The 26,784-nt window shown below is 34.1% G+C and overlaps 1 protein-coding gene and 1 non-coding gene across 2 annotated transcripts; both read right to left on the bottom strand.

The window, feature by feature from the left end:
- Positions 1 to 1,496: 1,496 nt before the first annotated feature.
- LOC149922069 (glucose dehydrogenase [FAD, quinone]-like) lies at positions 1,497 to 14,172 on the bottom strand. Its single transcript, XM_090162953.1, has 12 exons — positions 14,083 to 14,172; positions 13,187 to 13,271; positions 11,576 to 11,778; positions 10,919 to 11,108; positions 9,571 to 9,702; positions 8,447 to 8,568; positions 6,994 to 7,161; positions 6,774 to 6,912; positions 3,241 to 3,377; positions 2,575 to 2,749; positions 2,293 to 2,515; positions 1,497 to 1,906 (listed from the first exon to the last, which is right to left on the bottom strand). The coding sequence occupies exons 1-12, from the start codon at positions 14,083 to 14,085 to the stop codon at positions 1,765 to 1,767; spliced, it is 1,719 nt and encodes a 572-aa protein (XP_090019079.1). The 5' UTR covers positions 14,086 to 14,172; the 3' UTR covers positions 1,497 to 1,764.
- On the bottom strand, positions 8,806 to 8,878 carry TRNAT-GGU (transfer RNA threonine (anticodon GGU)). Its single transcript has one exon. It is a non-coding gene; the product is annotated as a tRNA-Thr (tRNA).
- Positions 14,173 to 26,784: the final 12,612 nt, after the last annotated feature.

The following is a 26,784-nucleotide window of genomic DNA, read 5'->3' as shown; positions in this document are numbered from 1 at the left end:
TTTTTGGAGTTTGGAGATGGGTGGAAAAAAAAATAAGGCTCTTCGTTTTTCCAACTGCTTTTCTGATGTACCCAAAAATGGACCAAAATATACCAAAAGTACCCTTAAAACGACCAAAGTCACCATTTTCGGCCCTATGTACCCCATTTCGGACCAAAAGTACCCCAAACTGGACCTATTAGCTTTATTGTAATGTTAAACTCCCATAGAGATTCCCCTAAAAGAAAAAAACTTGCGGTCCAATTTTGGGTACATGAATTATTTCGGAGAGGGAATCCATGTTTTAAATTCAAATTAACCGCGCGCCCGGGCAATCCGCGCCTCCCAGGTAATCCGCGCACGCGCGCGCTATCTTCCTGCCTAGGTTATTAATCATACAACTTACATAATTTCCACTTATTTCGTACGATAAAACGCGATCGAGATATTCGTTTTAAGAAATACTCGTGAGATTGGTTCAAGTGCCAAGCATATTTAAGTACTACAATGATATTAAAATGAAGTTTAAAAATATTTCCATTCTACTTTAACAACGAATATTCCATGACGTCAAAACACTCTTAAATTCAAATTAACCGCGTCCCCCGGGGTAATCTGCGCACGCGTCGCCTAGGTTATCAATTTTTACATCATTTCAACTTATTCCGTACGATAACACTTGATAAGATATACGTTCAAGTATCTTTCGAGATAAGCGTAGATAAATGAACAAGTTGGCCTGGACATAATATGTTTATATATGAGAAAACAAATCGTCGCGAGAAATACCCTAAATACATTGACTTTTCGACGATTTAACCCCCATTTCACCCCTTAAATCCCGGACCCCGATCCCGGGATCGATGCCACACCCTCACTTTCCTTCTACTCCTAACACTAAAAATTTAACTAATCCATAACCAAAATCACACTAAAAAATTTAAAAACGAAACCCTCGTACATTCAACAACTCGGACCCCACGTTGGGCGCCAATTGTGAAGCCTGTAAATGGTCGGCTTATGTTTAAACCCTGACGTCCCTTATATAGCGGGCCCCTCGCATGATGCTACCGGTCTCCAGCCTAATTGGCTGGAGAAGAAAGCCCGCCAAGAAATCTTTGCGGACTCACTGTGGTGCAATAGTGTCATCGGTAACGTTACCCCACTCTTAACCCTTCGCGTCAGAGGTCGCCACTTTCGGAGAATTCCGAAGGTGGACGACGCGAGCGAGGATGAGTCATCCCTACCTTCCAGATCAGCGATGGCGCAAAACAACGAGATAACTCTCTGATGTAAAGGGAAAGGCTGTAAGGGACAAAGCCTACATTTGCGAATTCAAATGCGAGCTTTACAGCAGCGTCGCAAATGTCAAAAGCCATATGGATAAACGAGTGATAACTATTGGAACCCTTTGGTAGGCAACATGAATACCAGAGGCTATATTCCCTTTAACATGCATGAAAGCACGTATATAAAAGCGTGTTTCTTAATACTAAGAAAAAACTGGAAAGTATTAGACAACCTTTTATTAGTCTTAGTATTAATTAGTATTAATTAGTATTTTTAATACCAAAGTATCGCATTTATAAAGTTTTCGGGTAGTCTAATATTACATCTCTTTAGATCTCGTCTTTTGGTTTTAAGATTAACTCAACTGTATTCGATAGGAATGGCCTATTTACAATTAAAATGATAAAAACAAATGATTTTAATTGAAATTATAAATTATTTTTAAACTTCTTAGACAGATGCTTCCATTTGACCTCATATTTATTCTTTTCGACATTAGGGATTAGCTGTAAAAGATTCCTTGATGATATCAGCTGCTTTTTCCGCTATCATAACTGCAGGAGCATGTGTGTGACCCGAAATCATTCTCGGCATCACCGACGCGTCCACAACTCTCAAACGATGTATTCGTTTCACTCTGTTACAAAAAGAAAGAAGTCTATGTAGGAAATGTTTGACTTAAAACTTTAATGGCGTTTCCCATTCAGCTCTGCCAAGCGTTCTCAGATATTCTGATCTATTTCAAATTACAATTGCAATAGCGACATTTGATACGAAAGCCGCTCGTGCAAGGAATAGGCCACGAGAAAAAGGAAATAGGCCAACTTGTGTCAGAAAGAAAGTGAACCGATAATAATGTAATTAAAATCTGGAATTTTCTTTAAACAAACTGGTCTGTTCAATTAAATTCTAGAGTCGATGTAATCGATTACGGAAACAAGGTGGGCGTTTGTAAATAAAAAAGGCTTCTAAATAATGAAAGCGGACTTTTAAACGAGATCTATTTAATTTTTGTAAACGAACCTGAGTTTTGGATCAACAACTGTGTCTTCTTGATTGGGATCTCCCATTTTACACGTTCCAATAGGATGATACACAGTTGTGGACAGCATCTCGACTACGCACTCCAAATATCGTTCAGTACTAAAATCGAAACCTTCGCAACCTGGGATAGGTTTACGGATGGGAGTGGCCCCAAAACGACGTAATGGCTCGGACTCGGCAATTCTTCTGGACATTTTTAAACCTACAATTAACAACCATTTTATAAGAAGGTAAACTGCCGAGGATACTTGAAAACATTACCTTCCACAAGAAGTTTCTTATCAATATTCTCCTTTAAGTACGGTATGTATATTATCGGAGGTTCACTAGGGTTTGTTGATCTTAATTTCACGTGTCCCATCGACGCTGGACGCAAAACCATTGGCATTATGCTAAAGACATCCTGCTCCAGGTAAGGCTTATAAAAATCTGCTAGCTAAAACGAAAGGTTAAAACGTACTTTTAAAATAAAGCTTTTTGCAGTTCTATGCGCGTACTTTATAAGTTGTAATGCTTTCATTATATTAAATATATATTTATCAAAGAAAGATTCTATAAAGTTGTGGCACTGGGTGAAAACTCGGAAAAACTCCTTCTGCGTTGAGTTTGAAAGTTCTCTCCCCACTGGTTTAAGGTGTTTTCCCTCGAGTTCTTCGATTTCCCCTTCCATTTAAACTTGTTGAGGTTAGCGGTAATAGTTAGTGTATGGAGCTGTTGGCTCGCGTGGCATGAAGGGCTTGCCACCACCCTGCTACGCATTGTAACCCGGCCACCTGAATTAACGGCTTTAAAAGTAGCTTGATGATTTAGGCCTAAGGTGGTGCCTTGTGTATTAGCCTAGCTGATTATTATTAGTCACATTTCAGAGACGGTACCAAATTTTTATCCAACGTTTTCCAACGGCAAGATGACTATTTTAATACGCACTTTTTCGTTAAACGTGGGGAAGGCAAAGATTGAGGATGCAAAAATGAGTTCCACATCTGGAAAGTCTCCTTTGCTCATTTCGTATTTGCTTTTAAAGAATCCGATCACTTCGACTCCTCCAATAGATGTAAGGGGACCTGTTCATAAATCCAAAAGAATTTGAAATTATACACGTTATAAAAGTATTTCCCACCATGACTCCTTCTATAAGATAATTTTCGAAAAATTGTAGTGCAATGAGTTACTTTTACCAGAAAATAAATATTTTAATTATACAGGGTCTTTTTTTTTGCTCGGAAAAGTGTTTTTTTTCAAAAACTATTTATAGTACCGATTTCAAATTTGGAAGGTCAATTCTCTATACCGGGGGACATCAGTTTGAGAAATTTGAGCGTTTTCGGTAATGTTTTTCACCAATTTTGAAAAATTATTTTTCGACCACTAGGTGCGAGATAAAAAATTTCTATTATAAAGTTGTAGGCCGTCATCGAAAACCCTTAAAAATTGTTCACTCGACGAAAAACAACTTATTTATCAGTGAAAATTCGAGCTTGAAAAATTTACAAGTTGGTGAAGCCAAATTACGATTGTTTGAAACGATAATTGAAAAGGGAACAAGTCTAATACAAACGTAGTAGAGTTTTCACACTTAATGTACACGTTTGGTTTTTAAATGCAGATATTTTATTCACATAAATTTTTACAAAACATTTTCAATAATATCACCATTGACTGCAACACAGGTTTGTGCGCGGACAATTAAGTTCTCAAACGCTTTCTCTACCATTTCTGGTGTGACGTCTCGGCAAGCACTGATTATTCGTCTAATGAGTTCCTCCCTAGTTTCAATGGGCGTGGCGTATACCTTTGCTTTAACGAATCCCCAGAGAAAATAATCCAGCGGTGTTAGGTCAGGTGACCTTGCTGGCCAATGCACTGGACCATTTCTCCCTATCCACCTTTCAGGAAACTCGTTGTTGAGGTGCTCAGTTACTTGCCGGGAAAAATGCGGAGGGGCGCCATCTTGCTGAAACCACAACTGACGTCTTTCAGCCAATGGAAGGTCGTCGATTGCGTCACTCAGTTCGTTCTGTAGAAAATGTAAATACCTTTGGCCGTTGAGGTTCGTCGGCAGGAAAAAGGGACCAATCAAACGGTTTCCAACAAGTCCAACCCAAACATTGACCCGTTCAAATTGAACCTGGTGATGATATTCAAAACCCCAATGTGGGTTGATGTCAGACCAAAGATGGCTGTTTTGATGATTAAAGGGCCCATCTCTAGAAAATGACGCTTCGTCGGAGAACAAACCATGGCGCAAAAATTGTCTATCTTCTTGGACAGCATTTAGTAACCAGTTGCTAAATTCATAACGTCTTTGATGGTCTCCGTCAATTAGTCCTTGGTGGAGCGTAGCTCTGTATGGGTGATAGCGATTCTTACGAAGAATTTTCCACACACGATTTGCAGAACAACCCAAATCAGCAGCGGCGTTAGCGCAACTGTGACGAGGATATGCCACAAAGTACGCGAGTACATTGTTCTCGAAGTCTAAATCCGGTTGACCCAATCCGCGAAACCTAGGTTGCAAGTGACCAAATTGATTGAAATCGTGAATTGCTCGTCTTACTGTATTTACAGATGGTGCTCCATTTGGATGTCTTTCTGCGAAGATTTCAGTCACTCTTCTAAGGTTTTGCGCTGCTTCTCCATAGTAAATGGCAACTATCTCGGTACGCTCAGCTACTGAATAACGAGGCATTGTTCGAAATATTATCAAACACTGATAATAATCTCCCAAAGTTTTCCTTTAAATACCCAATGCATGTTTAGGATTGACCTATAGCCTCGTGTTTTTTAAATCCGGTCGTTTTTTAACCAAAGTTTCAACTGGATTAGGTAATTCGGTTTCAATTATCGTTTCAAACAATCGTAATTTGGCTTCACCAACTTGTAAATTTTTCAAGCTCGAATTTTCACTGATAAATAAATTGTTTTTCGTCGAGTGAACAATTTTTAAGGGTTTTCGATGACGGCCTACAACTTTATAATAGAAATTTTTTATCTCGCACCTAGTGGTCGAAAAATAATTTTTCAAAATTGGTGAAAAACATTACCGAAAACGCTCAAATTTCTCAAACTGATGTCCCCCGGTATAGAGAATTGACCTTCCAAATTTGAAATCGGTACTATAAATAGTTTTTGAAAAAAAACACTTTTCCGAGCAAAAAAAAAAGACCCTGTATATAAAAGACACAGAAGAAAACAGATCAATCTTTTAGAGAAAACCAAAGCTTTATTAAACCCTCAATCTATATCTATATCTACCTTCCTACGCATTGTAACCCGGCCACCTGAATTAATGGCTTTAAAAGTCACTTGATGACTTAGGCCTAAGGTGGTGCCCGAGGGGCTGATCACTCCGCGTAATCGGTGTACAGAGCCGTACCTTTGACTGTACTAATGGGATTACGGGTAATCTTTGAAGTCTCTGCCTTTGGCAGTGCTAATCTAAGCGTAAATCGGCGTAATCTGTGTACATAGCCGTACCTTTGACTGTACTAATGGGATTACGGGTAATCTTTGAAGTCTCTGCCTTTGGCAGTGCTAATCTAAGCGTAAATCGGCGTAATCTGTGTACAGACTTTCTAAGAGTGGTTAGCCCCTCGGTGGTGACTTGGGTATTAGCCTAGCTGATTATTATTATTGAACTCTTAAGAGTTTTTCGTTCGTCCTTCGTCGAAGAGTTCTAACGTCACACCTCCAAATATTCCTTTACGACATAAGAAAATTCTTAAGTTATATTGCTACTTTGTAAATATGAATACAGCCCGAGATCTGACATTAAGAATTGTTTTAAAGGGGAACGGTCAAGCTTTAACCAGTTAGATAGCCCTATAGCTCATTAAAAACTAAAATTTATGGCGAAAACCACATCAAAAAATATTGAGTGGTTAATTTTTAATAAAATAAAGAAATTTCGGGAAGTCGAAAAGTGCGCGTCCGCCGCGACACCTGGTGAGAAGTCGGTGAGACAGAAAAACAACGTACAAGCGCTCACTGCTGAAGACGCGAAAAATTTATTTTGCACACGCGGCGCGTTCCAGTTATAAGAGACTTAAGCCTAAATTGCGCGATTACGGGGTTAGGGGCGCTGGCAGCAGCCCCTAAGATGGCGGCGAAAATTCAAACCCAAACACCTGGCGTTATTTTTCGTTTCAACTTTTTGGGCCAAAAGCTATTTTTTCAAGACAAAAAAAGGTAAGTGTTAGTATATTGTTAATCTTTTGATACGGAAATAAGGCCATATTTGGAAAAGCTTGGCCCTTCCCCTTTAAGCCTACGTTCAATCTTTACTGCTTGAAAGAGGGAACTAACCACCCACCAGCTAGCAATTTCAAGAGCTTATATTTAACTAATTTAGCCACGTTGTGTCCGCGAAAAATTATTTATATTCTTAGTATTTAAAATCATTTTAGTCATACCCTAAGTTTTAGTGATAAATTATTAAAAGAATAAATTATTCGGCGTACCGGTTCCAGGTGTCATGTTCTCTTTCATCACACGAGGGATGACAAAGGCATCAGTTGAATTTATTGTGTAATGGACACCACCACTCATAACGTGATCTTGTAGGTTTTGTCCGACGGGTAGATCAGCTACCACATCAATCTGCGACGAAATGTTCATCTTGTATTATTTACCTTTTCATTTGGTTTAGTAAAATGATTGTCGGCACGGTAAAATTATTACCCCGAGTTCTCGAAGGTGTTCTTTTGGTCCAACTCCTGAGAGCATGAGGATTTGAGGAGTATTTATTGATCCGGCGGATAAAATCACGTCTCGTTTAGCTTCCGCATATTTAGGCACACCGTTGACTGTGTAACGAACACCGCGTGCTACCATATCTTTAATCTCCACCTATTTTTCCAATAATTGTAACATTAAGGAAAATATTTAGTAGGTTATTGCTAGTACATATTAGTGATATTTATGTATATTGTAAAAAGCATAAAATCAAGCGTCTGGTTAGTTTACGTCAAATTAATTGCCCTTAAAGGCAGAGCCGTACCTAGCCAAAATGGCACCCCCAGAACCTTAAGTAGAAATTTTAAATTTTCAATATCTAATTTAAATGAAAATCATTGATTTTGCGCCACTAAAATTTTGGCGCCCTGGGCCCCTTGCCCCTCTCGCCCTACCCAAGGGACGGTTCTGCTTAAAGGGGATGAGGAGGATTGGGAAAAACCCTGAAAATGGTTTAAGTTATTCTCTCTAAATATGAACTAATTATAGTCTTGTAAGTTGGAAAATTTTCCGTATTTTTCCGAAAAAAAATAAAAAAAGTTTTAATTCCATGATTAGTCTAATATTGTTTGCAAATTTAAATAAAGCGGCATTTTCGCCTAATTTTTTCGAATCTAAAAGTAAACTAAACTTCTAGACTAGCTTTAAACTGATAAACAATGTAACACTATTAAAGTTTTGTAGTATGTTTACTGTTATTAGACATTTTATATCGATAAAAAGTTAAAAAAATTAAAAACCCTTAAAAAGTAATTTAGGTTTAAATTTCTTATTTTCTGGAAATTTTCCGGATTTTATTTTTCCGGAAAATTAACAACACTAAATTAATACATCCTTAAATTTGTAAATTATTTTATTTAAAAAATTATAATGATATCCATTTTCTAAAGTTAAAAATATTGATAATTAAATACCGAAGTGTAATTACATAAAGTGTTTCAAGGGTTAATTTGATGGAATTACTGATTTTTTGTGAAGGACATTTTTGTTAAATTCACCTTAATTACTATTTTGAAATCCAGTTGTTGTACTAAATTAATAAATAGATTTTTCAGGAGTGAACAAATACATAGCAGCAACTAATACTAACACACTAATGTTGGGATTGCTTTCGGTAAATACATAAAATCGATTAGAATAATAATTTTTGTGGTCAAAGCTAAAACCTTTTATATAAAATGCCCTTCAACTAATTGAAAATGGCTTGAGAAACTTGAATTTCTTGAAGAATCTTAAATCTTGCAACAAAGTTCAAAAACGTTGATGCTTATATTTTAATTCCTACTACTACGAACTATTGTAACTACTTATCTATTTGACTAGTTTTTTAGAGCGCTTAGCGGAAACATCGTGAAAATATTCAATTTTTGAAAGCATTAAATAGATAAATTAGTTTTACCTTGGTAACTAAAGCATTTGTAACAACTTTGAGATTTTTGCGTGGGTAGGCCGGCCGAAGGAAAGCTTTCTCGGTACTGCACCTAAATCCGGATCTCGTCAATGTTTGAACAGGGCCCAAGCCTACAAGAATCGTATATTCAACAAATGTTATAAAAAAAAACGTTACGTTCTTCACTAAATATTAGTAAAATCTAACCGTACGCTACTTGGTACTGAATCTCGGACACTATTATGTACCATACACTAAGAATTTTATTTTTATTATTACGCAGGAATTAATACAATTATAAATTTCTTTAAAACCAAAGAATACCTCTGCGTATTGTTCCATACCAGAGTGACTGATAAAAATCATATCACCTCGGGCAGGAATCGAACCTACGACCTTTGGGTAACCATCCCAACGCCACTACCATTGGACTACCGAGGCCACGAATAATCAGGCCTCGGACACCCAATTTATGAATGACTCGATCTTTTTTGACGGGATACATTTAACCCGTTGTTGACGGTGCCGTAGCATTTTACGTCAACTAAAATATGGGTGATATGATATGACTAAGGTGATATGATTTTTCTCAGTCACTCTGGTATGGAACAATACGCAGAGGTATTCCTTGGTTTAAAAGAAACTTCTTATACCATACACTAAATTTTAATTTAAGCACTCCGTTTAAACTCTGGGCCCTTAGGAAAACGGAGTCGTCACACGCTCATTTGGGGTGGTTTTAAGTGTAGGTCCCGTGACTATGAAATTACACGATCAAATCTTATCAAATTTAAACTTTAACCACCAGAAAGTTTTAATTTCAAATATTATGTTTTTATTTATACTCAGAGAGAAAGACTATGTGGCGACGATACTCAAGCACCATGGTCGAATTTTCCTCCAACAGTGGGGGAAGGAAAAACGTCACTGACGCTAGCTTCAATGGCGTCGAAAGAGGTCAGTTTAAGGGAGACAATGAGAGGCCGGTCTGATTGGACTTTTTACTTGAAATTAACTTACTGTTTGATCATGAGTTAATTGGGAGCCATGATAAAAATAGTCTCAACATACTCTTATTGTCTAAGTAGAAATTTTCTCATTCTGGATGCTTTAAAGTTTCTTAAAAGAATAACCTGTTTGAGTTTCTCCATTAACATCAGTCAATGTAAATCCTAATTTTTGTCCGGCCTCCAGATACGCGTCCCGCAAGTTGGTGTGATACCCAGGCGCCGAAATTGTCAATTCACCCTTTCTTCCGTGATAGTCTGAAACAAATATCATTATAGTTTTAACTAAATTGCGAAGGTACCTATTACAAATGAATAACATTAGTTAGTATAGGGATTTTAATATTTTTCTGGCAAAACATTTTATATATTTCTGATTAAACGAATGATTTAGAAATTTGTTCTAGGAATAAATAAAAAAGTTTGAAAAGCATATGCTTTAAGCGTAAGTCTTTAACAACGTACACTAACAAAGAGAGTACCCTAGGTGTTTATTGCCGATTTTGTTCAATGTCGCCCCTAGTGTAGACCTATATGGGATATTAAATTTCCCAAAGGAGACGTTGCACTACTCATTCGATTTGTCATGGCAACCGAAAATATTTTTGTCAACTTAAAACAGAAAATCTCTATTTAAAAAAGCATAGGTTTTTTCTAGGTTTTATAAAAAGTTTAAAATCATGAAATGGGTAATTTGGTCCCCATTTAGGTAAATTTCATCACGTTTGAGTAAATTGGAACAACTTTGGGGTAAAATTGTAACAATTTTTGGGTAAAATAAGGAAATAATCTTTATTTTGTTTTAAGTGGTCAAAGACATTTTCGGTTACCATGGCAAATCGAATGGGTAGTGCAACGTCTCCTTTTGGGAAATTTCAAATCTCATATAGGTCTACATCACGCCCGACTTTGAACAAAAACCGGCAATAAACACCTCGGGTACTCTCCTTGTAAGTGCGCTATTTATCGAATTAATTCTTGTTAATTATGTGACGTTGAACGAAATTCAAACTCAAAAAGATAAGCGCCTCTAGCGAGTAAAATACGCAGCCTAAAATAAGTTATCCCGCGCTGGTTCTTCGGCGAGGCATGCACTCACGTATTAAGAATCTGAAGTCCACGAAAAATGCGTTGTCATTCTATAAATGAAGCCCAGTAAAGATTGGAAACTATAACACTTATGTGAAACGTAATTATTAACTTACGCTACACTATTTGTTTCATTTAATTGTGGGTGGTGAAATTTTAGTACTATCCTGACATTAACCGATAGGAGGGTGATAATAGAGGGAATAATTTCGTGTGAAAACAGTGTATGTGTTGAGAATTTTCTGAAAGTTTAAAGATTTACGGAAAAACAGATAAAGTAAAACATCGCTAGTAAATTGTTTGCATTTGAACGAGAGATAAAAGGGCTAAGGAAATTTGCCGCTTACATTGTTTCGTAACTTTCATTAATTAATTCTAATATTACCTATATCGACGTTCTCTTTCATGGTCATCCCCTCTGATTTCTTGAAATATGGCAACACGTCATCGTAGCTCCAGCCAGTGGCTCCATTTTCGGCCCAAATGTCGTAATCTTTCTTGTTTCCTCTGACGTACAACATGTAATTTAATATGCTACTGCCGCCGAGCACTCGACCTCGAGGATAATAACATTTCTGGTCACAAAAATGTAGAGATTAGAGACAAGTTGAGCAGCCAAAAATTCCTTATTTGTTATAGAGAAACGAAGGCTGGTCTATTTTCCGTTCATTTAGAGGTTGATTGTCAACATCCGCATTTTAAAAGACATTTCCATAAAATGAATGGAATAATCGTTAAATGTATATTCAAAATAAAAAAGGAATTCCAAGCGCTCATCGGAAGTCCTTAAGTCTACTCTTAAGACAAGTATATAGGGGTAAGCTTTCCCGTCGTCTGCTTGACTGCAGTATTTTCTAAATGCACGATTTCTTTGTCACTATCTCCTTGATAATTGTATCTGTGAAGCTAAATAACTAAATTTATCGACTCGCACTTTGGTGGCCGTTTTTGGGTCTTTTCAAATGTGTCAGCTCGTCAAAAGGATGTTACAAATAAAACGCGAATACTTCCGCGAATGGTAGTCATAAATATCTGTCCTTACTTTATCGATGAAGCCCTGGCATCCAAACTGCTGGGTTTCAGTGGTGTAGTTCCAGTCCTCCACAGTTTTTTGTAAGTCCATGGCCAACAGCGGAATTTCGCTTTTGAAGGAAGGGTGTCCTCCCGCTTCGAGTAACAGAACATTGGCTTCTTTCAGTTCCGAAAGCCGGCTTGCTAAAGTTGCGCCAGCAGACCCGGCGCCAACTAAAATTATATTAAATCAGCCATTATTCACGGATGATTCAGAGGGATCAACTCAGTGGTGTAGCTTAGAAAATTGAACTCCAATGCAAGATGAATACTCATTTCATTTATAACCTTTCGGAGGTTTTGACTATTTACAACAATTGTACATACAGCCATACGTTTCGTTGGAGCACGTGGCCCCTGTGCTCCACAATAGAACCATATGGTTCTAGCTCCATCCAACTAAATACGTCTCGGGCTGGTGACTTTATCGTGGGCTTAATGGTTGTGAATTTTGGGTGATTTGGTTTTAAAGGCCGAGAACAGAGATTCCATTTTCTCGTGCGCGAATTTTGACCCCCGCAAAATTGTGTGCAGCGTGGACACTTTGACCGACGGCTCTGACTGTTTTTGAATAAAATATATATAATGAGCTTTAAAAGCTACAATACATAGAATTGTCCAAGCGGTCACTCAAGCTGTCAGAGCTGACAATTAAGTTGTCAGAGATGTCAATCAGTTGTCACTCGTCAAAAAATTAAGTACAGGATAAGAGGGATGGAAATTCACTCTGTTCTCGGTCTTTAAGTACGCTTTAGAGCCAACGAATTTTGGCTACTCGAAACCGTTTTCCAGAATCACATCTTAAAACAACCACTTTTTAAAGATTTGCGTCATTAGTAGTTAAACACCAAGGCAACTCTGCTCTTTCCCAACTTCCCCTAATAAATTATTTAAAATGTCTCGCTCATTCTGACTCAACCCGCTCCGAAGAGCTCTAAAATGAGCTCAGTGTGCCCATCCCTTTGTTGTCACCCTTTTCATAGCGCCTTTTTAACCTCTCGCTTCTAGCGCGTTGATTTAGTTTTAAAACTGTTTTGTTTGTTAGCCTAAAGTTGTATTCTCACCTAGAAATCCTATCGTTTTATCCCTATCTTGTTTGCCTTTTTTACTTATTCGCTGATAGAAAAGATATGAGAGAGAAAACGAATTCCAAATAGACTATGACCGCCATTTATAATTAAATATTATTCAAAGCTAATTTCCGATATTAAAATTTATGAATTCCATCCACTACTTTGTTTTCACCGATAAAATAAAATAAAATCTGCCCAACTATTTAAGATAACTTTCGTATGAATAAAACGAAAAACAATGGTGTCTATGGTTAAGTAATCTGTAGATAATTCCCAAATTTGTAGATAATGAATAGATAATGCTGACCTCTAAATTTGCGTATTGTAGTTTAAGTACTAAAAAGTTAAACGCTTGTATCTTTGTTGAAACGCCCACAACAACGATATCACTTTGGCAGAAAACACGCCATTTATACTGAGCTTCACCTTAACCTATCTACTAACTCATAAGTTTTAGTCATTTTGTTAATAGAAAATCTTGCTGGAATATGATCAAGATTAATGCGTACCAATAATGTAATCAAATGATTCAGTATCTTCGGCCAAAACATATTGAAGGCAAAACAGAAGAAACAGTGAAAAGCTTTTCGTTATCTAAGAAAAACATTCAAAAATATTAATCAAAATTAAATAACATGAAAAAGATTCCCAGAGTTATTTAGAAATTGACGATTTGAAAAGAACCGAAGGAAATCAGAAACTTCAGACCACGATTTTCTTCTAGATTTATGTTTAATTAGGCTGATTTCGAGATTTTGGAACTGTTTTCGGTATTTTAAAATTCATTTAATCATTTTTCTTTAGAGTGTACGGGTTTTTAACGAATGTCGGACCCCTCGAAAAGAATAGTCAGTTTGTTAAAGAGAGAGAAGGACGTGGCTAGAAATAATACTTCTATTAGCATATTTCCAATTCCTTTCTTTTCTATTTAGCATTAAAAAGAACGAATTTAGGACCCTAAGAACGTAGAATCAAGGCAATGCTGGGACCGTCCCTGGGACCGACCTTACTCAGAGGATGGCTTCACCACAACGCTTATTATAATAGGATAAATAATGTACAGATGACAAAAACCCGACTTCTAACACTATGATCCCTGAAATTAATGTTAATGAACGTTTCACAACTATTAAGAATAGTTTCGTTAAATGTTTCGCAACAATTTTATAGCGTACGGTTACGAAATTGACTATCTTACTTCTGTAATGTACTTCTTAAAAGCTAGATGAAGGCAATTCGACATTTGGATAGACAATGATCGCTGCCTACGTTAATTAACGTATTCAGCGCAATGATAGTATTTAACTCCATAAATAGTATGGGAATCTTAAAGACTATACTTTATGTATGTTATAATAAATATTTTTTGTTATTTAGCGGCCCTATAGGTCATGAAAACACTTACCATTTTTCCTCTTGGAGAAAAATTCCGCCTATATATTGCAAATATATTTCCAAAATGTTATTAAAGAATATTACGAGTTTATTACTAATGAAATCTCTCCCTTGATATATTTGCATTGTTTTTTTTATCAAGTACTCGGATTTTATCTTATCAGTAGTTAACGGCTCTATTATATAGAAATTTTAGCGTTTGAAGATAAGAAGTCAAAAATCTAATTGAGCCTTTTAGGGAGCACGTTCACCAAAAACTTGGCCCTTGTAATTTTCATTTCAATAATTAAAAATAAGACAATAAATTATAAATATTTAAAATAACCTCGTTGTTGATACAATTTGGTCCTTCTTTTGGTTATGGCTGGAATGGTTCGGGCTGGTTTGATGACTGCACGAGGACATTATTTAATGGATGACTCTGAGAGTGTTGCTAGTTTTCTAGTGCACTGTTTTTCCTTACCCTGTTACTTGTTAGTGCAAGAATAGTAGGTGACTGCATTTGTTGCTGCACTGTTAATGGAATAGGTGTTAACTTGCACCTTTTGAGCTGCGAGTTCTTATAATCCATTATGCACCTTTTTTGGTTGAAAGGAGAAGCTATTTAAGTAGTTATATTTTAAACAATGAAAAAAGTGTTGCTAAGCGAACCTCTTCCGTTGGAAACGTTCAATTATGAAATCATGGCAGGCTCAAATACGATCCTTTAGTATATTGAAAATTGCACCCGCCGAAGATTCAAATACTCATCCGTTGAAAGTGCAAACACGAACCCTCGAAAGGTGCAATCTATAACCTTTGAAAGGTCCAACAACAAACCCATAAAAGGTGCAAACATGAACCTTCAAAAAGTGTAAAATCGAACCTTCGAAAGGTGCAAACACGAAACTGAAGTACGTTAATTTCAAAATACATTCCTTGTAAACCAGTACATTCATTTACAGCCATCATACAAAATATGCCTAATTTCATGAAACCTACGGAAAAAACTTATTTATAATGATTTAACATGTTGTTTATATCACGTCAAAAGTTTTAAAAAAACTATAATTTGGGTAATCAACATTTATGAAACTATTGTATGACTTATAAACGTATACAACTTTAGTTAGGTGTGAAGTATAAAAATCCTAATTTTCTGAAATAGAATTGTGAAAACGGAAGAACTATTCTCAAATTAGATGATGCAAAATAAAAATCGGAAATCATGAAACATACGAATACACTTAAGGGCTGAAATACTTTTGTTATGCTATAAGGCAGGAAGAAACCAAATTTCTTCTCCGACAATTTATAAAAACGAAATTAAATGGCAAGGCCAAATTCTCATCACAGTTTACTGTACAAATGAATGGAAATACTTATTACTACAATGAATTATTTAAACGTGTCGAACAAAAAATTTTAATTGTGCTAAATCTTAACGTTATTTTTAATAAATAATGTTCAATGAAAATACTTTAAATATATGCAGTGCTAACCGCAATTTTCCTAATCTAGTTTGGCAATCGACAGAAAAGTATATCGAAATATTTGCCCTATCAGAGACCTGGTTTACTAATGACTATAGTACTTTTATGCCCAATTTGGTAATTACGGGTATAGGGAGTAGAATAGGCGGGGGAGTTTTATTTATTTTAAAATGGGTATTAACTTTGTTGTTTGATCTGAAAATTGTAATTTTCATCTAAATATTGAAAGTTACTGGATTAATCTTAATTCTTTAGGGGATGTAATATCTATAAACCTAATTCAGCAACTTTTAAGGATTTTATTGAAAAATGTTAAGAAATAATGATAACATTAGAAGACATCAAACAAGAATAACTATTGTCGGCGATTTTAACTTCAATTTTAAATAAAATACCCCATGCCCATTATCTATAACTGATTTATTCTCAAGTTACGCGCTAAAACGTACGTAAAATAACACGAATAAAGTCAGGACGATATAAAGACCAAATTTTTAGGAACATTGGCGAAGTAGCAGAAGTAATTCAAAACACAGACATGTTAGATCAACTAAGGGTGAAGTGAAAAACAGGGTTGGCTAGTTTTAAACAAAATGTTTAAAACCAGTGTTTAAAACACGTTTAAAACAAATATTTTAAACAAACACCAATTTGTTTTAAACGTTTTAAACTATCTGTTTTAAACATGTTTTTTATAAGGTAAATTTTCATTGTTTTTTTGTAAGATTTTGGTTATTCAATATGAGGGAAAAGGTAGAAAAACCATTCCAAGGCTCTAAGAAAGAAGAAAGGTAAATTGTATCGATAATGGGTAGTTTTATTTTAAGATTCTCTGAAAAGAGCGACTGAAAGAGCTCGATATGATTTCATAAATTTCCTACCAGTGCAAAAATCCTACGAACGCAATGGATTTTGTCTCTTTGTTTAAATAGAATGTATATAGCTGCCAATATACATCTATTTGGGACACTACCTATGCACGAGATAAAAGTAGAGTTGCTGTTTAGTCGGGTTGTGCCGGTACAAGAAACACGGCCGGTCTGCGGGTTAAAACCGACTATGCGGCACTCCTAGATAAAAATTAAGGGATTTCGGTCGATTTTTTAGACATTTTACGATGTGATGGAAGTTTTAAGATTATAGAGGTATCTAAGTTCTTATTTTTTATAACATTGTTTATTTGTGATGATTTATGACTGCAGACGTGCACATTTCAATAAACCAAAACTAAAAACAATGTGTGTATAACTAGCTATTTTCCCTTTTCTTAGTACTATGCGACCAAAAATTCCAGGATGATAGCTACATATTAAAAACCCTTCTACAGGTTAGGTAGTATTTGCATGGGGCATCGAAAACCCTAAGGCCATCTATGGTTGGTCAACAACGCTTAGCGAAATTCCTGGCTCGTTTAAATAAGCGTGTACTCTCTGGTTCTTCTTCCTGTGAGTTTATTTATAACACCAAAAGGAGCACAATTACCCTAAGTGTGCAAATAGGAGCCTTTCCCACATAAAATCTTCAATTGGAGCTTGTTCCAAACAGACCAAAGAAACGTAGGACTCGCGAATTCCGTTCAAGTACCCTATATGGTATTTTTAATGCTGGCGCCGCAGACGCCGCTTCGCAAACACATGACGTAAATTTCGTCACTGGAAAAAATGACGTCATTTACGTCACTTTCGTTAAACAAGGTATCATTGAAAAATTCATCTTCTTGACACACTTAGGGTAATTATGCCACTTATGATAATACGTTTAATGATACGTAGTATTTCATTAAATGAGTTTACTCGTGAGTCTGATTCATAAGTATAATGAATAGTTTAAAACGTGTTTTAAACATAGTTTTTTATTGTTTATTATTGTTTGATTTAAAAACAGTTAAAAACAATGAATCTTGTTTAAAACAATAAAAAACATTGTTTTTGTTCTTTTTGAAAAAAACAAGGATTTTGCCAACCCTGGTGAAAAACATATCAGTCCGCCTGTTATGTCACCAAATTTTTCTTAGAATAGTGTTTTATTGTGTACCGAAATAATCAGTGGCTTACAGAAGACTATTAAAAGAAGGCGGGAAATTTGAATTTAAATTTGATTTAATGAATTTACTGTAGAGCGTAGTACCATCTATTAAAGGCAAAGGAGGCTAAAATTTAAAATAGTCAAAGGACAACGTCGTCAGAGAACCATTGTAGAGTATAATAATTGGGAAAGTTAAAATCTTCTAAAATGATATCTACTAAAATTATATATCCCAAATCAAAATTCTTAAATGTGGTTGCTAAATTGGAGATTTGCGAGTGGGTCCCAAGATGTTGGATTGACTGTATATGTCAAACTGTCAACTAATTTTTAAGCGAGAAAGGAAAGGTTTTTCTGTGCTCGAAACTTAGTTTGACATGGGCAAATAAAATAATAATTTCTGGTGAGGAGGCTAAGAACGGTCCTACCCCCACGTCTTTTAATACGCCATTGATAACTAAGGAAAGTGAAGACAGAGTACTCTTCCCTTTTAAATTATATTTTTTGGACATAATTTAAATTTCCCGCCTTAAATTTCCAGTTCCCACCAATAATAAGAGTGATCTCGGCTAATGACGAAAAGCGAGAGTTGGAAAGAGATAAATTTTTCCACTTTCACAATTGAGTGAGAGTGAAGCGTGATACCGGTGCTATCCCAACCAGTAGATTATTTTTATTTTTATTTTAATTATTACAAATGTTATTGCATTAAACAAATTTCAATATCAATAGAACAAAAAACAACTTTAGACCCAAAACGTTATTAAATTACCAAAGCAACAAAATGAGAAATATAAAATACAAAATTTAAAATTATTAGAACGCTCACGAAACGTAAAATATACGAGCAAGAAACTGTTTTGTAGAGAAAAACCAACCCATTGTATTATAGGTCTTAAACAATCAAATTTATATGGAAAAACAAAAGTTAAAGCGAAAACCAAAACTATAAGTGAAAGCACTAATAAAAAAACTGCGTGGGCTCATGACGACAACCCAACGAAGCCGATAAAAATCAATTCAAATAAAAAATCGTAGACATGAATTATCCCCCACATTATCAACAAACAAGAAAAATAACCAATAGAAAAATATATAATAATAACCCAACTAAGTAACAAGTTAATGAAAATACTTAGGAATCAAGAAAAAGTCAATCTAAATACACACAGTAATAAACATTGTATTAACAGAAATATGCAATAAAAAAATTATTATAATAACCCAATCAAACAACAAGGTAATTCATATACTTGGGAATCCAGAAAATGTAATGAAAATTGTAATAGAAACCAGTTGGCAAGCCAAAATATACCTCTCCTCGGAAGCCTTGTCCCTAGCGGTATTAATTTTTCGAGATGACTCTTAAAGATATATCTTCGCAATTCCGAGTTATTTACTAAAAATGTAATCCCGGTTCAATCCCGCCCGGTATAAAAATTTAATTATAATTAAAATAATTGAGACGAAACAACAGAGTATAATTTATTCAGAATATTATAAATTAAGTAGTTACAACAGCGAGTTAGACGTACTAAAACAATGCACAATTGAATTTAACCCTATTTACGGTACAGGTTTATCAGTTAAATATAATACGAAGCCAATTTTAATGAAAGAAATATCTACAGAGGGTATTTGTATTTTTCTCGCTTACGAAATACTTGCCGCATCTTTAACGCTCATTTTATTTCAAATTAAACATCTTAATCAGTCGAGAAGACGTTTAAAATAAATTACGAAGTAATGACGACCCAGTTAAAAACCAGACCAACATACGTGTAAGCGCACGATGTATATAACTCGATAAAAATATACGACTGAAAAACGAAATTAAATACAAATAAAATGAAAGATATTTAAAATTAAAAAAACTGATCCTAATAAAACGTGAAAATACCCTCCACGTCACGCACAATCGAAATACGCAGAAGTAACGTTATACTATATCCAGTTTAAAATATTAGAGTATCAAAAAATAAAAATAACGAATAGAAAAATACACAATAACAACCCAATCAATCAGACTTCAGAAACAAAACTTAGAAAAATATTATAACGCAGTCAAGCAATCAGACTTCAGAATCAAAATAATTCATAGAAAAATATTATAACGCAGTCAAGCAATCAGACTTCAGAATCAAAATAATTCATAGAAAAATATTATAACGCAGTCAAGCAATAAATTAGTTCAAAAATATAATATCAAGAAGCGCAACACCTTACCATTCACAAATACGATTTTTGACGTTATTATAATGAAACCCGATAAGCTTTTGGGCATGATTTACGCTCTTAAAGGTTCCTCTAAGACTGGACGATTTTGCGGGAAAAAGGAAATTAACTTAAAAAAAAGTAGGTACAAATATAAGACAGAAAAAACCAACAATACCAAAGATTAGGCAAAAAAAAACGTAATCTCGATCAGTTAAAAAACCCAACAAAAAAGCGTATCCGAAAAAATAAACCTACTGACAATTAAAGAGTTTAACAACGTCATTGAATAATTAAATTAAAGCAAACAATAACACAGCGGAAACGAATCAAAAACACAGCGGCAACGAATCAAAGTCCTAAAACCGCGCTCCCGGTTCAATTCCGGACGAAATAAAAACAAGTTCACAAAAATAAAAAACAAAGTTCAATAAAAAATATCCACAGATATTGTATTAATCCGTTTAGTAAAAAAACCCGCCTTATCATAATGGTTCCTTTACTTTAACATTTCCCTAAAAAAGTCAATGGCTCGGCGGTGAACTATCCGCGTGGTAACAATGCGACCCAAGCTCAATTCTTGATCACGATCAACTTTTACATTAAAATACTTAATTATTTAATTAAATATAAGATTAATATAATTTATAAATATTTAATTAAATATAAGATTAATATAATTTATAAATATTTAATTAAATATAAGATTAATAAAATTTATAAATATTTAATTAAATATAAGATTAATATAATTTATAAATATTTAATTAAATATAAGATTAATATAATTTATAAATATTTAATTAAATATAAGATTAATATAATTTATAAATATTTAATTAAATATAAGATTAATATAATTTATAAATATTTAATTAAATATAAGATTAATATAATTTATAAATATTTAATTAAATATAAGATTAATATAATTTATAAATATTTAATTAAATATAAGATTAATATAATTTATAAATATTTAATTAAATATAAGATTAATATAATTTATAAATATTTAATTAAATATAAGATTAATATAATTTATAAATATTTAATTAAATATAAGATTAATATAATTTATAAATATTTAATTAAATATAAGATTAATATAATTTATAAATATTTAATTAAATATAAGATTAATATAATTTATAAATATTTAATTAATATAAGTTTAATATAATTTATAAATATTTAATTAAATATAAGATTAATATAATTTATAAATATTTAATTAAATATAAGATTAATATAATTTATAAATATTTAATTAAATATAAGATTAATATAATTTATAAATATTTAATTAAATATAAGATTAATATAATTTATAAATATTTAATTAAATATAAGATTAATATATTTTATAAATATTTAATTAAATATAAGATTAATATAATTTATAAATATTTAATTAAATATAAGATTAATATAATTTATAAATATTTAATTAAATATAAGATTAATATAATTTATAAATATTTAATTAAATATAAGATTAATATAATTTATAAATATTTAATTAAATATAAGATTAATATAATTTATAAATATTTAATTAAATATAAGATTAATATAATTTATAAATATTTAATTAAATATAAGATTAATATAATTTATAAATATTTAATTAAATATAAGATTAATATAATTTATAAATATTTAATTAAATATAAGATTAATATAATTTATAAATATTTAATTAAATATAAGATTAATATAATTTATAAATATTTAATTAAATATAAGATTAATATAATTTATAAATATTTAATTAAATATAAGATTAATATAATTTAAAATGATGTAGAATAAATTATAGTACCTAACGTTATAACTTTGTAAAGGACATTCGCCAAAGCTGTTTTTTAGAAAAACACCGTTAATTAACAAGCGTTGGTGGCTGAGTGGTTAGAGTAAATCTCTTGCAAATTGATACTAAGACGAATACCGTGTACAATTGGTGGAAACCCTGCCATTGGACGTTGAGAGGTTGCATAACACTCAGCAAAGTCATTAAGAGGAAGTCGGAGAGAAAACTCCCATACGAACTCAACATCCACAACCATCACAACACAAACTCAACAAACTCAACACCCACAACCGTCACAACACGAACTCAACATTCACAACAAGTCAATAACGAAATATCCAATCAAACTGAATTAAAACCGTCGCGACGGTGAGCGTTGACGAAAAAAATCAATCCGTTAACGCTCACCGAAACTGCTCGAGTAACTGCGTACGCAATGATTAACCTTTGCACGGATAATGCGAACGCGTTCGCAGGACAGACAGACACGGTCATTGTATAACCCCTCCTAGGGGAAAGTTCCCTCGGAGAGGTAAAAAATTTAGACTTTTAAAAAAATTAATATACTCTTCGACTTCAAAGAAACGTAACATGTATCGGTAACTATTTTTAAAGTTTTCATGTTCAGATTAAGCTCAACTGAAAAATAACATCCTCTAAAGTTTCTAACTCACAAAACTTAAAAACTAACTAAGCTAACCTTTAATATTTGTGTTCTCTAAAATACTAAGGAAATTAATGGTAAAACACAATTTCACAAAGTGGTATCCCACGATACAACTATGTTTTAAGACTAATAGAATTAACAGTAGGATAGTAGATACTGTATGGAAAACACCTTTTCAACAACAGGGCTACCAGAACATTTTTACGAGCTTCAATTTCAGACGCCGCAAAAGGTCTATAGCACACAGTGGTATTTTAAGTAACGAGAGAGCGGATGCGCTGGCCAAGGGCGCTTTAACGAATCCGGTTATCCATTCTATTAAACCCGATAAGGGCAGTATTAAAAATAATTTGAGGGGCATTTCCAAGAGGTATTGGCAGAGTAGTTGGAGCGACAGCACTAAAGGCATTGTAACTAGGAATTTTATTCCTAGGGTGGGCGACAATGGGGTCAACCCTAACTACTTTTCAACGCAGATACTCAGTGGTCACGGTAAATTCAATAGTTACCTGCATAGTTTAGGACATGTGCTCAGTCCTACCTGTGTTTGTGGGTCAGATACAGGCAATTAATAATCAGCTAGGCTAATACCCAAGGCACCACCATGGGCCTAAGTCATCAAGCGACTTTTAAAGCCATTAATTCAGGTGGCTGGGTTACAATGCACTATTTAGTTAATCGTCCGTTAACACCCCATCTGGTCCCTTGGGACCACCTTGGAGATATGAACCTCACTGAAAAGATGATTGTATTTGAAAGACTCATGTGCTATCTAACTAACATTTGTCGATGAAGACGTCAACTCAGCTTGAGAGACTCTTAGGCCTTTTTTGAGTCGTGCTGTAACCTCAACCACTTGCCGTATTTTAATTCTGTAAACGGATTTAAAATCAGCGTGTTTCACTTCATAGGCCCGTCTTTTCACGATTTGTAATTTAATCAATAACGTCGATAAAATATAAGTTTTTGAAGCCTCGAAATTACGGTTTAGACTTTAGAGGCATTCATTTTCTCTCAAGTTTCTCATTGGTGCGCAATGGTGCGCATGCGCTACGGGAAGTTCGTTTTGGGGGTCATTCGTAAAGATCGTAAGTAAGTGTAGTTTGTTTTTGTGTAATCCATAAATAATCTTTAGTATTTAAGTCACATGTTAAGATTGACAACTATGGGCCCGGTGCAGAGACTTTTTTAAGTATCGCAAAGTAGCGATTCCTCGCCAAATTAAGAGAAAGGAAGCGTAGTTTCGGAAAATAGCGAATTTCGCGCCAAATCGGTGTGCAGAGACATCTCGAACGCAAAAACAACAGGAAAGCGTTCTGTTTATTTTGCGCGAGGTCTACGGCAGTCGCAGTCACCAGCCGCCGAAAAGCTCGCTAAAACAATGGCGGATTGCGGTACGCAAGAGCTCGGGAAATAAATTGAGAAGTAAACGCTTTTTACCTACTTCAATAAGATAAATAATACAAACACGATAGGTCAGAATCTGTTAAATTATTAAAATTTGTGTTTCTAGCTCATTATCGCTTTCCGAAAAATGTTTTTGTCAAATTATTGTCAGAGTCAAGGCCTAACCACAATCACGATATACGAAACACTAAAATAAGCCAGCCACGCTTAGCAACTTTACAGGTAAGAATAAATTATAATAGGGAATCTTATACATTACTACTTTGGGTGTATTCTAAGCCTTGATTTATTTATAGATCCTTATTTGCTGGTAGTGTATGAAGTGGGTTTTAATTAATGAGTCAGTAATGACATGGTGAATTGGTTCAGTCTATCAAAGATCTTTAGCTATCAACCAAGAAGAAACCTTTCCTCAGGTAGACTAGGAGTTGCGATAAAAGATGTATTGGAATAGTCAGGTTTATTTGGCATGTAACCAAGAGCTTACCGAGCCAATTTGATGTATTACCTTAAAAGTGTTTGTCAGTTAATTCTACACGCTTAAATGATTTGTTACAATTTATACCTTGACTAGGCTATGTAAATGTCAGATAATTAGGTAGAACAACAACTTATATAAAAAAGCAGGACCATTGTTTTACGTGTGATCAATATAGGATATTTAGCTAGAAATTGGTTTAAGACAATGATCAATTTTTGTACATTCGTGAAATTGCTGTTTATTTATTGATTTATTTTATAACTAGATTTATTGTAATTACTATCAGCTAAGTTTTGAAATAAATAGTTCCTCAAAAACCAAATGATATGGCTAATTTTCTAACAGAGAATTCTTTTTTGAAAATGTTGGCTTATAATAGTAATGAATATTACCGCGCTGTCGGTCGACGCGGGATGCGAGGTCAGACAGGTAATAAGGGGAAAGGAAGTAAATGAGGTAGTTGGCAGTGAATAGGAATCGTGACGAAATTCAAATAATAAAAAATACCTTTATTGACACTTTCCCTTTAAACAATGAATTAAAGGCTTATGCAAAGATTACACCTACCGCTCCATGAAAAATGGTTTCAATGAGATATCCCAGATCCAAAGTAAATTATCCGCCGCAATTCCTATACCTGAAAATGAGAAAATGGAATTATTGAAAAACTTAGAGAACCTAGAAAATAAAAAAGCTGAAGGCATACTCACTAGGGCAAAAATTGATTTCACGGTGCCGTCTAATTATCCTTCAGAGCGCCTTGCTTTGGGGGAAAGTTTTAAGGGAATTAATAAAATAAATTGTGTTTTAAGAAGTGATGGCTCGGAAGTGACAACTAATAAAGAAGTAATAGCGGAAGTACGAAACTTTTACCAGGATCTCTTCTGTTACGAACCAGTTGATGCTAACGACAACTATCATGAAATTTTACCCAAATTGACAGAAGACGAAAGTACATTATGCAATGCCGACTTAAATAAAAAAGAATTCGATGAAGTAATAAAAGGTCTTTCAAAACGAAAATCCCCTGGCATAGATGGCATTACAAAATAATTTTACCAACATTTTTGGTCCCTAATGGGCAGTGTTCTTTTCCATTTTTTTTTGTAATATAATAAGTTTACCACAGATACCAAGTTCCTTCACCATGGCCGCAATTATATTAATCTTTAAGAAAGGTGATCCCAAATTATTGCAAAACTGGCGACCAATTTCACTTTTGAACCCGGACTATAAAATACTATCCAAAGTTCTAGCGAACCGTTTTCGTAAAGTAATAGGCAACTTAATAAATGAAGATCAAACGTCTAACATTCCAGGTCGCAGTATTTCTTCTAGCATTGCAATAGTTTGAGATGTAATACAATATTTTGAAAAACATAACTCTCCTCTGGCTATAGTTTCCCTGGATCAGGTGAAAGCGTTCGATAGAGTAAACCATAATTACTTGTATAAAATATTAGATCACATTGGGCTCGGCTTATTAATCTCTAACTTCGTTAAAAAAACCTATTCAACTGCCGAAGCAAGAGTAAAATTAAATTAACCGCTAGTTCTTCAATCTTTCGCTGACGACTCTAGTAATTTCGTGACAGCAGAAAAATGATTTAGTATCATTAAAACGGAATGTATAAGATATGGAAGAGCTAGCAATGCTAGTTTCAATCTAGAAAACAGCGGTCTCTGGCTTGGTAAATGGAAGGGCAGAACCGACTATCCTCTGGGGATCTCATGGAGCAGCAAGAAAATTAAAATTCTTGGCTTAGTTTTTTCAATAGGTGCGAATCTTTAAAAACAATTTCCAGCGACATCCACATATCATTAGAAAACGCTAAAAGTATCGTTAAAAATTTATCGTATTCAAAGTAAAATTAATTATTTGCTACCTCACATGGAAATACCTAATGATTTATCAGAGTCGGTTAAAAAAAATGCTTAGAAGTTATCTGTCAAAATGAAAACAAGCACTGGTGTAAGGCCAAGTTCACAACTCTAAAAACATGCGAAGGAGGCTTCGGTCTACTGAACTTAAACATTCAATGGAAGAAATTTGCTTTCACCAATTTAAAAAATCCTTAGAATCCAGAACTCGAGTTCCTAATACACTACTTGAAATCAACAAATACCATACCATACTTTTCAATTCTTAGTCTTAAGGATTATATCCAACTACTGAACAACTTACCGAGCTACTATCAAAGTCTTTTTACCTTTTGCAAATCATTACCAATTGTTCTTACTAAGCCCTCAAATCTTTCAAGTTTACGTAATTTGCCGATTTGGAAGTGCCCCTTCTTAAGCCTCCCAATATACCACCCTAAATGGAAATCAGATGGTTTCCTATTTTTTCGCAACATTTTCAATACTGAGGAAAACTCCTTTGAATTTTCAAACAATGGACAAAATCTCAGTGCTGCAACAACAAGAGCGTCCAACCGCTATGATCAAAACGGATCTTTTTCGTGAATTCCCCGCCAGAGTTTTTAGAGAAAGAAAAGCTAGCAGAACCAATATCTGTAAGCTTACATTTAGAACTAAATATTGATGATTTCGAAAATGAACTTATAGTGAATTGTGAAAACTCCAAATTACAATCCTTTTTAAACCCAGTGCCGACCTTTTACAAACAAAAA

Source organism: Leiobunum rupestre, chromosome 11, assembly GCF_980474605.1.
Source record: "Leiobunum rupestre chromosome 11, qqLeiRupe1.1.hap1, whole genome shotgun sequence".
In the NCBI taxonomy this organism is placed as follows: domain Eukaryota; kingdom Metazoa; phylum Arthropoda; class Arachnida; order Opiliones; family Sclerosomatidae; genus Leiobunum; species Leiobunum rupestre.
The sequence above is the reverse complement of the archived record's forward strand: the minus strand, read 5'-3'. Positions and strand labels throughout refer to the sequence as shown.